The following is a 12,398-nucleotide window of genomic DNA, read 5'->3' on the forward strand; positions in this document are numbered from 1 at the left end:
AAATGTTCTTATCATTGGAAAATTTGATGGAACGACTGACTACCTAGATGTAGGATCTGAAACCTCAGGGGCATTTTCTTCTTATTAAGAGATTGTTATTGATGTCAATTAACTTCACATGTATATTAGTTACCCCACATGGAAAATGTTACTATTGATCCTTTCTGGAGAGTCGTCTTCCTTATCAAGCCATCCCTGACTGGTATACATGCCCACAGTTGGGTGACTTTCTCTGGTTCCTCTTCTATCCTTGCTACCACTATCTTAAAGTGGAGAGCTTTAAGATAGTGAGGTGTTTATAATCACTCAGGCTAACAATTCTTTGTTGTGGGGGGCTGTCCTGCGCATTATAGGATATCCCTGCTTCTACTCACTAGATACCATTAGCATCCCCTGCACCAGCTGTGACAACCAAAAGTGTCACCGCAAAATGTCCATAGGGGGGCAAAGTTGCCCCAAGTTAAGAAGCACTAACCTAACTTGTCTCTGATTTCAGTGTAGCCATCCTCTAATCCACCCTCTAATTCCAGAGTTCTAAGCCTTGCTACTCAAGTGTAGTCCTTGGACTGCCAGCATTGGCCATCACCTGGGAGCTTGTTAGAAAATAATTCAGGCCCAACCCAAGATTTACTGAAATTAGGCTCTCCATGTTTAACAAGATTAACAATCCCAGGTGATTTCTATGCTCATTTAAGTTTGAATAGCACTGCCAGAAGGTCTCTAACTTGCTCCAGGGTAAATATCACTTGGAATGAAGGTTAATGAAACAAAATTCCTGGGTCCTTTCCCTGGAGATTATGATTCCATTGGTCAAGGGTGGAGACTACAAATTTGTATTGTTAATATGTCTCAGATAATCATTGTCCTTGGTCAAATTAGGGAACTGCAGCTTCAAAATAAACAACAGATTTTGTCATAATCTATTTAAAATTAAAACCTCTTCAGTGGCTTTCCATGGCCTATAGCAGTGGTTCTCAGCCTTAGGTGTTCCTGTGGGGACTATTTAAAAATCCTGATGCCTAGCTAGCTCCTAAATCAATTAAATCAGAAATCTCTGGGGGAAGAAGGATCCATGCATTGATGTATTTTTTTTTTTTTTTAGAGCTCCCCAGTTGCAGCCAACACTGAGAAACACTGAAAATCATCAAGCCTAAACTTCTTAACCTGGCTTTAAAAGCTCAATTATAAAAGTCCCCTGTCTTTCTAACTTTACTTTTTTTTTTCTTTTTTCTCCCTATGGGAGAGATCTAGTTTTACTTTCTTTCTTTTTTTTTTTTTGAGACAGAGTCTTGCTCTGTTGCCCAAGCTAGTGTTCTGCTGTCAGCCTAGTTCACAGCAACCTCCAACTCCTGGGCTCAAGCAATCCTGATGCCTCAGCCTCTCGAGTAGCTGGGACTACAGGCATGCACCACCATGCCCGGCTAATTTTTGCTATATATTTTTAGTTGGCCAATTTATTTCTATTTATAGTAGAGATGGAGTCTCGCTCTTGCTCAGGCTGATCTCGAACTTCACACCTTGAGCGATCCACCGGCCTCGGCCTCCCAGAGTGCTAGGATCACAGGGGTGAGCCACCATGCCCGGCCTAGTTTTACTTTCTATCATACTTTTGCATATGCACACTACACTTCAGCCTTACTAAATTACCTGAATTCTTAATCCCATAGTACTTTCATGTTTCTGGGTCTTTCTACAGACTTGTCTACAGACAGTGTTCTTTTGTCTTGAATACTTTTACTGTCCTGGCAGTTATTCATCCATAAGGACTAAATAACCTCTGTTTTAGAGGTTTCCCTGTCACACCCAGGCAGAGTGAATCACTCTCTTCTCTATGCTAATACCACTCATCTTGGTGCAGAGCTGTATTACTATACCTATCACATTATATTAATGGGCTACAAATATTATATCTTGAGAATAGGAACTATGGTTCATCTTTATATCCCTAGCACCTAGTAGAGGACCAGGCACAGAGCAAACAACCAATAAATGCTTGTTGACTTAGTGGAAGCACTCAAAAGGAACAAAATTAAAACAAGCAGGAGGATTATCTTTTCTTAAAAATGTGATTCAATATAATGTAACCACATTAAAATCTTAATTAGAAAATAATGTTTGAGCCATGGATCACATGGGAGAGAAATACACCTGAAAGCACTCCTAAGAGAAAAATAGAGCCTTTTCCTTAATGCAGTATAACTTGGTCCACATATTTATTCCAAGGCCTTTAAATAATCCAGTTTCTTTTTCTTTCTTTTTCGAGATAGGGTCTTGCTCTCTTGCCCAGGCTAGATTGCAGTAGAATCATCATAGCTCACTGCAACCTCAAACTCCTGGACTCAAGTGATTCTCCTGTCTCATGAGCTTTCCAAGCAACTAGGACTACAGGTACATGCCACCATGGCCAGCTAATTTTTCTATTTTTTGTAGAGACAAGAGTCTCACTCTTGCTCAGGCTGGTCTTGAACTCCTGGTCTCAAATGATCCTCCTGCCTTGGCCTCCCAAAGTGTTAGGATTACAGGCGTGAGCCACTGTGCCCAGGCTAATCCTGTTTATATGTATGTACCTAAGGGTTTTTAAAAAAATTAAAGTGAAATTCATATAACATAAAATTAATCACTTTAAAGTGTACAGTTCAGTGGCATTTAGTAAATTCACAATGTTATGCAACTACCACCCACATCAAGTTCCAAAATAGTTTTCACCAACTACCCCACCAAAAAAAAAAAACTCTGCACCCATTAGCAGTTACATTCTATTCTCCCACTAGAAACCACAGGAGCATCAACTTTTAAGTTATACTAAGGAATTTAAAAGATATAAAATAGATATTTAAAAAGACATAGAGTTTAAATGACTGTGTAATTACTTCTGTCATACAAAAAAGAGCAAAAGTATAGTTTCATTAACAATCTCAAAAATTCAATTTTTTATTAACTATTTTATGTACATTGATACCAAGTCCTAAAAACTAATAAAAACATGTCTAGAGTTTCTTAGTCAATGTACAAATGCTCATTTATATTTTGCACATTAAAAATGGAGATAAAAATGATACAATAGTTATAGCTACATAAAAATATGTACAAGGATTCAAGACAAACTTTACTTTTTTTTTTTAAGAGACAGTGCCTTACTCTGCCACCCAGGCTACAGTGCAACGGTACAATCATAACTCACTGCAGCCTTGCATTCCTGGGTTCAGGCAATCCTGCCTCAGCCTCCCAAGTAGCTAGGACTACAAGCGCACACAACCACCCCCAGCGAATTATTTTTAGAGATGGGGTTCTGGCTATGTTGCACAGGCTGGTCTCAAACTCAACTCTTGGCCTGAAGCAATCCTCTTGCTTTGGCCTGCCAAAGTAGTGGGATTATAGACATGAGCCATCATGCTTGGCATAGACTTTTTTTATGTGATTTGGCTTATAACAATGTGTAGATACTACACAAAGAATGAGGATGTAATTTTCAGTTAAGTAAAATGTGACCAAAATCCCTTTTCTTCTTAAAATTGAAAAATAAAATTTCTGACAATATTAATTGCTAATTGGCAGCCAAATCTTAGACTATTTCAAATTAGCCATGGTTAGACACAGGTAAGGTAAATATTATACCTTTTAAAAATAAGGTTTTTTATAAATCTTCTCAAAATTAGCGAAGAATGGCTTACCCACGTCCTTCCAGTTTCTAGAAACACATTAGAAAAAAGTGAATGATGAAGAGCTGATCCTTTGGAGAGCTGTCTCCCTACTGAAAAACATCTTCAGGGAGACCCAGTGGTCAAACTCTAATGGGAAACTTATGATGCACTAATAATACTGAGAACAAAGAGGGGGGGAATAGAAAGTAGTTATTTTATTGATGTATATTAGAATTGTAAGGCATGAGGTGATTTTAATGAGGCTTTAAAAACAGGTTTCAGATATTCTTAGGGAATCAATTAGACATTGAGAATGATCTTATGATGGCCTCAAAAACAGTATATCACACATTTTCATGGTGCTACCTTACTAATAGGAAATTCAGTTTCTTTTTCTTTTTTTTTGAGACAGAGTCTCACTCTGTTGCCCCGGCTAGAGTGTTGTGGCGTCAGCCTAGCTCACAGCAACCTCAAACTCCTGGGCTCAAGTGATCCTTCTGCCTCAGCCTTCCAAGTAACTGGGACTACAGACATGTGCCACCATGCCTGGCTAAATTTTTCTATATATTTTTAGTTGGCCAATTAATTTCTTTCTATTTTTAGTAGAGACAGGATCTCACTTTTGTTCAGGCTGGTCTTGAACTCCTGAGCTCAAAGGATCCACCTGCCTCAGCTTCCCAGAGTGTTAGGATTACAGGCGTGAGCCACGGCGCTCAGCCCAGGAAATTCAGTTTCTAATGTATTCTGAAGTTTATTCTACTGGCTTGAGAAGCAGCTTTGTATTTGAGAATTACATGACTTACTACAATCATGTAATTAAGTTAATGTCATGAAAAACAAAATTATAGTAGTTTAAAAAAGAAGTACCCCTTTTATTGGGTTGTGACACCAAGCTAAGAGAGCTCACGGTTGGAAAGCAAGTAATGGGGATAGCACAGAGGCTTAGGCACAAATCTGCTTATGCTCAAGGACAGGAAGGACACAAGAAGGGATCAAATAACCCAGAAGAGTAGTGGCACCTGGATACAGAGTTACCACAGTGGGCCAGAGAGGCTGGTGCATCATCTTCTGGCCCAGGTACTATGAGAACCAACCCTTACCTTCAATATTAAATTGAAAATACAAATATCTCATAGCATGCTTAACAAAAATAGATTACCCTCATATTACAAAGCACATGAGGAATCATTTGATTATTTTTAAATGACAGCTAAAAAGTTATGGGGTTCCCCTTACTTTATCTTAATAACTAACCCAAGAAACAGTTAAAAAATTCTATGACTATCAGTTCTTCTAAAAGGTACTTAAAATATTCCTTTCCAACCTAACTCAAAAAACATTTCTGTCAACTACATTTTGGATAAATGTAAAAAAAAAAAAAAAGCACATAATTTTGGTGTACTTTTTCTTATAACCCAGTGATATTTACCATCTATAGGGCTGAAAGATGTGAAGGACAGAGCCCCAACTTTCTGCAGAACAAACTAAAAGTGCTTTTATCATAGAAACAGGAATGACATTAATGATTTGCTCTTTCACTGACAACATCCTGTAGGCGTTTAAGTAAAACATCATCATTTTCTTGGCAGAGGCGTTTGGCAGGTGATTCTGCATCACTATCGATGGCTATTACTCGCTTCTTGGTTCTCTGCTCACCTTGCCTTATCATGTTGTTGATATCTTTCAAACTCTGTGCAAAAACAGAGGACATGTGTTAGTAAAAGAAGGTGTGGAGAGGGAAACAGTAGCAAAGAACCAAGCTAACTGCATTTTCCTGTCCTCTATCATCTATCCAAATCTAAACACTGGAGTAGATTATATTTTGAATTTAGACCAATTTAAAAAGGATGGCTAGAACTAATATTTTCAGGTGGCTTAAAACATTGGATTTACCTTGTAACAGTAGTTCTTAGTGTAGTCCCCAGACAAGAAGCATGTAGGAACTAATTAAAAATATATATTCCCAAGACTCACCCTAAACCTACTGAAATCAACATTCTGGAGTAGAGCCCAGCAATCTATGTTTTAATATCCCCTCCAGCTGATTCTGATGTTTCCTAAAGTTTGAGATCCTTTACTTCAGAGTAATGTTTTTTAATATTTTTTTTTTTGAGACAGAGTCTCACTCTGTTGCCCAGGGTAGAGAGTGCAGTGGCATCATCAAAGCTCACTGCAACCTTAAACTCCTGGGCTGGAGTGATCCTCCTGCCTTAGCCTCCCAAGTAGCTGGGACTACAGGCATGTGCCACCACACTTGGCTGATTTTTTTCTATTTTTGGTAGAGATAGCATCTTGCTCCTGCTCAGGCTGGTCTTAAACTCTCAAGGGATCCTCCCACATGGGCTTCCCAGAGTGCTAGGATTATAGGCATGAGCCATCACACCTGGTGGAGATTCTGTGTTTCTAACAAGCTCTCAGAGGAGAAGTTCCTGAAATCTGCATCACAAACATCTATGGAGCTTGTTTTAATTAGTCTCAGGCCTACCTGGTAGTGATTTGGATTCAATAGGTCTGTGGGACAGGTATCTGTTCAACAAGCTCAACAGGTGGTTCTGACTCATGGTTTCAGAATCACTACCTTAAAAGTCAACTGGTCTAATCTTTTATTTCATGCAAGAATCTCTTCTAAACATTTTTACAGGAAATCAATTTCTATAAAAGAGGAAAAATAAACCTGGTATATATATCTTAGTGAACCTTGTTTGTCAAGTACAGTAAGAACTCAATAGGTGTTTGTGGAACTGAATAGGAAACTAGTAAGTTCAGGACCTGTCCTTGTATTTGAACTGAGTTACAATCTGCCCCACTACAATTTCTTTCAGTTGATACCGATTCTGGTTTCTGGAGACATACTGAACTTATCTGCTTGATAGTCCTTGAAATATCTGAAAACAGTAATCATGTCTACGTCACATCTTCATTACTATACAGAGATAAGATAGAGACAACCACAGAGTTGTCTATGTACATAAGAGGAGGCCTCTGTTTCCAGACTTTTCACTATCCTTGTTGCTATGTACTAATGCACTTTCACTTCAAAGGCTTTTCTTTAAATTTAACAGTCCCCATGTCTGACCATTTGCAGGTGTTGCCTTATGGGGCCTTTCTCAAGATCATGCTTGAACAGGGAGACACACTGGACTCTTGATGTGAACTCCCCAAATTTATCAATAGTAATGGATTAAACTACTTCAACTGAACTGAATATATTGCTCTACTTTTTTTTTTTTTTTTTTTTTTAGCACAAGAAGTTAAACAACTTGCCCATGAATATACTGCTATAGATCACAGGAAATGTGCTAGAGTTAACAGTTCATATTTTATCAGTACAGGAGTAATTTGGCAAAAAAAAAAAAAAAAAAAAAAAGGCCAGATTAATGATTATTAATTGGTAATCTGAAATCCAACTTTTAACATATGTATCTATATAAGTTGTTTTGGAGTAAAGCCTGTATGTACCTTACCTTAGAAGGGCTGCCATTGAACTTGTACAGCAGAGCACTTCTTGGTGTAAGGCCTGACCCATTCTTGTGCGGGGAAACATAAATGGAGTGTTGTTGGGAAATGCGGCGTGGTGAGCCTGGCTGTTGCTTAATATGTGGAAAAGGAGAGAGTGGTGGAGCATCCATCTAAAACAACCCAAAAGTCAGATTTTTAAGATAAAAGTTTTTGTTTTTTGAATCCCACCATATTTTTATTGTTATGGCATGTCCTAGTTAGGAGTTAGTTATACTATAAGAGATTATTTATAGCTAAAAAGTACAAGAAAAATGTACAAAGAAATGTACAAGTACAAAGAAATGGTTCATTACACCTTTTTTTGTTGTTGTTGTTTGTTTTTTTAACAATTATTAACAGATAAAGTAGAACTTATTTTCCTGGAACTTTCAGGAAATCCTGTAACTAGTATTAAGAATTCTGGGCAAGGCCGGGCGTGGTGACTCACGCCTGTAATCCTAGCATGCTGGGAGGCTGAGGCAGGTGGATTGCTTGAGGTCAGGAGTTCGAAACCAGCCTGAGCAAGAGTGAGACCCCGTCTTTACTATAAATAGAAACAAATTAATTGGCCAACTAACATATATATATATAAAAAATCAGCCGGGCATGGTGCTACATGCCTGTAGTCCTAGCTACTCGGGAGGCTGAGGCAGTAGGATTGCTTGAGCCCAGGAGTTTGAGGTTAATGTGAGCTAGGCTGATACCACAGCACTCACTCTAGCCTGGGCAACAAAGTGAGACTCTGTCTCAAAAAAAAAAAAAATAATAATTCTGGGCAAGACATTAGGAGTGGTAAGAAAGTACTGGTTACAAAGTAGGGACAAAAAATAATCAACATTCTAATACTTGCAATAAGAAAGTCTCTACACTCATAAACACCCACGACCAAAACAGTAACAGAATGAATAAAAGAGAGGCAGGGAATTCTGGGAAAGACACAGAAATGCAAAAGATTTAGATATAAATTACGTGAGCAAGGATTTCATTTTTCTTTAATATTCTGTGCAACAGAAATAAATAGAGATGGTTCCTTAATTAATATTTCTTTCTTTTTTGCTTTTCTGAGACAGGGTCTCACTGTATTGCCCAGGCTAGAGTATAGTGGCCTCATCATAGCTCAATGCAACCTTGTACTCCTGGGCTCAAGTGATCTTCCTGCCTCAGCCTCCTGAGTAGCTGGGACTACAGGCAAGTGCCACCATGCCCGGCTAGTTTTTTTCTATTTTTTATAGGGACAGGGTCTTGATCTTGCTCAGGCTAGTCTCAAACTCTTGATTTCTAGCGAGACTCCTGTCTTGGCCTCCCAAAGTGCTAGGATTATAAGTGTGAGCCATCATGCCTGGCCTTATCTAATATTTCACTCATCATCTTCATCTGAAGCTAATACAACTAGTTTTAGTTGGCGGATGATAAAGATATTCATAGCACAGGATGTGACGGAGATGAGGCAGAACTGATGGAACAGGATGAACAGTTATGGTCTATGACTATCCTCACAACATGCTACTGGCTGGCTGGCTGCAGCTTCTACTAGGGCCCTCTTTCTTATAGCTAAAGGCTGGTATCCTGGTAACCAACCTCAGTTTATACACTGGTAACACTTTTTCAGGTCTGCTGCTACTGCCAAAACTAGGGACTGTATAAAAATTTCTTAGTGTTGCCTCTATTAATAATCTAGGCCTAGTTACTTTTATCCTTTTCTCTTTATCTTGAGAAAAACATTTATCTTCCATAATATGACAAGAGAAACCAAAACAAAAATTACCCAAATTGTTTTAATATTTCCATGTTCCCATCTAGTCCTTACCCATATGAGTATATAATTTCTAGCAACATAATCACAGTATAGATAAAATTTCCATGATTCCCACTGGTCTCTGCTGTATTATAGTCTTAATCATTCTGATTAAGTTATTAGTCATTCTCTGATAAACTGATAATACATTTTCTCTTATGTAATGCATCAGTGAGGCTTTAAACTCTGAAATATTTAGCAAAAATAAACTCATAGTAACACAATATTAATAAAGTAGTAAAACATGAAACATACCACATGGTCCTGATTTGACAAGTCGTATTTTAATGCAAATGACTTCACTCTTCCTACATATATCATATTGTAAAATTTGATAAGATCACCTCTTTCCTCTTTCCCTGGTCCACTGGAACAGTCAGGTGTTTTTGTAGCATCTTCCAAGACTGTTGAAAAAAATTCAATGTTGTGATAGGTATATTTTAATATATAAGGTAGTGATTGGAATTTCCTCTCTATAGTATTAAAAAAAGCCACAAGTCTTTATGCAAAGCAATTAGTATTTTCAGAGACAGTTCGGAAATCCACCTGTGTTGGCTAGGTGTGGTGGCTCACACCTATAATCCCTAGCACTCTGAGAGGCCACAGTGGGCGAATCGTTTGAGCTCAGGAGTTTGAGATCAGCCTGAGCAAGAGCGAGACCCCCGTTTCTACTAAAAATAATGGAAAGAAATTAGCTGGACAAATAAAAATATTTGGAAAAAAATTAGCTGGGCATGGTGGTGCATGCCTGTAGTTCCAGCTACTCCAGAGACTGAGGCAGGAGGATCGCTTGAGCACAGGAGTTTGAGGTTGCTGTGAGCTAGGCTGATAACACGGCACTCTAGCCCGGGCAACAGAGTGAGACTTTGTCTTAAAAAAAAAAAAAAAAAGAAACATAAATCCACCTGTGGTATTTATAAATCAAATTGGAATCAAGAGAAATACAAACATATGAACTGAAGGTGGTGCTCTTATCTCTAGATACCACTTTAGTAAGAATGTTTTCACAACCATAGCTTTTGAGCTTACTGCCACTGGTGGCCCTTAGAAGAGCACCAGCTCTGGGTTGGTGTTTAGCTAAGTTCCACAGTATGGGTGGCAGCGGTGAACTCTGGCTTTAGATCACAAAAGGGCCTGCAGATATTCTTACTGGCTTTATGAGAAAGGTGGAAAGTCTCTAAAAGGTAAAGCATAACCTCACAGGTTAAGGAAGAAGCAAAATGAGTTGTGTTTATTTCTATGCAAATACATGGCAAAGGTATTCAAAAAGCCTTATTTTCCATGCACAACAGAAACCCTGAGCAGGAACCGGTGTTCAGTTAGAGAGCACCCTCAATTGTAAAATGACAGCTTATCCCTAGGTGCTTTCCTAGTTAACGGGGTTACTCTGGGATAGTTTATGGCACCAACAGAATTTTATCCTACTCTTTTTTTGGGAAGAGTATTACAAACTATTATCTACCTGCATATACAAGAATCATCTGTTTAAAGGAACTATGAAAACCACTGCCAAGTAAAAAGAGTTCAGCATATATAAAAATGTTCTCATTCTCAATACACTGGCCTACAAACATTGAGCACAGTGTTTATAGAAACATGCCTCCACCTTAGGAAAACCAGAAAACTCAAACATGGTCCAAGGGCCAAGTAGCCTAGGGGATTTCCATCCTAATATGAATGTCTTTTTTGCTCTTGCTATTTTTGAAGGATCTTGATTGTGGCAGCAGGGTATTTTTCCAGGGATACTGTGTTATATATACTTCTCATTGCCTTAAAAAAGCTCAGGAATATTATATCTATGTAAAAAGAATTGAGTTTGGTCTATGTGTCCTTAAATGGGATCAGATTACCATTAAAAGATCTTACTAAAAGATTATTAAAAAGATTATTATTTTTTTTTTTTTTTTTTTGAGACAGAGTCTCGCTTTGTTGCCCAGGCTAGAGTGAGTGCCGTGGCGTCAGCCTAGCTCACAGCAACCTCAAACTCCTGGGCTCGAGCGATCCTTCTGCCTCAGCCTCCCTGGTAGCTGGGACTACAGGCATGTGCCACCATGCCCGGCTAATTTTTTTTTTATATATATATCCGTTGGCCAATTGATTTCTTTCTATTTATAGTAGAGACGGGGTCTCGCTCTTGCTCAGGCTGGTTTTGAACTCCTGACCTTGAGCAATCCGCCCGCCTCGGCCTCCCAAGAGCTAGGATTACAGGCGTGAGCCACAGCGCCCGGCCTATTAAAAAGATTATTAAAAGATCTTTTTGGTGAATGAGATCGTAAAAGTTTAGATCCCAGTAGACACTATCATGATCATGGATATTTGTGTAATCAAAAAATTACTTTTAGCTGGGTGTGGTGGCACATGCCTATAATCACAGCTACTCAGGAGGCTGAGGCAGAAGGACTGCTTGAGCCCAGGAGTTTGAGGTTGTTGTGAGCTCTACGGATGCCAGTGTACTCTAGGCCAGGCAACAGAGAAAGACCTTGTCTCAAAAAAAAAAAAAAAAAAAAAAAAAAGAAAAAAAGTTTTGGGCGGGGCGCAGTGCCTCGTGCCTGTAATCCTAGCACTCTGGGAGGCCAAGGCAGGCGGATCACTCAAGGTCAGGAGTTCAAAACTAGCCTGAGCAAGATGGAGACCCCCATCTCTACTATAAATAGAAAGAAATTAATTGGCAAACTAAAAACATATATATAAAAAATTAAGGGGATTGGACTTATGGGGGGGGGGAGGAAGGGGGTAGGGGCAACATTTGTAACCCTAACAATATTTGTACGTCCATAATATGATGAAATAAAAGAAAAAAAAAAAAAGAAAGAAAGAAAAACTACTGCCAATTAAACTGTGAAAAAAAAAAAATTAGCCAGGCATGGTGGCGCATGCCTATAGTCCCAGCTACTCAAGAGGCTGAGGCAGGAGGATCGCTTGAGCCCAGGAGTTTGAGGTTGCTGTGAGCTAGGTTAATGCCACTGCACTCTAGCCCAGGCAACAAAGTGAGACTCTGTCTCAAGAAAAAAAAAAAAGAAAAAGTTTTGACCCAGCCAATTTTCTCTAAGAATTTATCCTAAGGATGTGGACCAAAGGTTAAGCTACAATGATGTTCATCACAAAGCTGTGTATAAATGGAAACTACCTTAATGTCCCACATTACAGGATTAAATAAATCACAGTACATATATAGACATGTATTTATTATATGTACTTTAAATACATAGAAAAATGAGACAAAGAAAAGGAGATGTGCAGAAGAGGAACATGAATATTAACTATTTGATTTTCCTTTCCTTTTGTGGTAGCAGAATCACTTACATACTTATTATGAACAGCACATTTCCTTAATTGTCTCCTCAGGAAGATCACTGACAGCTACCTTGTGTTCCCTGTTATTGAGATTTATGAATTTTATTAAGTGTCTTTTATGTGTTTTATTAACATGCATAAATAGACTAGAACATTTCCAAAATGCAATT

The 12,398-nt window shown here is 38.5% G+C and overlaps 1 protein-coding gene across 2 annotated transcripts in view; it reads right to left on the minus strand.

Annotated features, from left to right (window-relative positions):
- Nucleotides 1-4,483: 4,483 nt before the first annotated feature.
- RBL1 (RB transcriptional corepressor like 1) overlaps nt 4,484-12,398 on the minus strand; it is a 56,054-nt gene continuing 48,139 nt past the window's right edge. For both annotated transcript variants that reach the window (XM_012754865.3, XM_020281943.2), the window contains 3 exons: nt 9,190-9,338; nt 7,106-7,270; nt 4,484-5,331 (listed from right to left, as the gene is read on the minus strand). In XM_012754865.3, coding sequence (XP_012610319.1) covers nt 5,161-5,331; nt 7,106-7,270; nt 9,190-9,338 — 485 coding nt within the window. In that variant the 3' untranslated portion in view covers nt 4,484-5,160. The remainder of the gene's footprint in view (nt 5,332-7,105; nt 7,271-9,189; nt 9,339-12,398) is intronic.

The sequence above is a fragment of the Microcebus murinus genome, chromosome 16 (genome assembly GCF_040939455.1).
Source record: "Microcebus murinus isolate Inina chromosome 16, M.murinus_Inina_mat1.0, whole genome shotgun sequence".
In the NCBI taxonomy this organism is placed as follows: Eukaryota; Metazoa; Chordata; class Mammalia; order Primates; family Cheirogaleidae; genus Microcebus; species Microcebus murinus.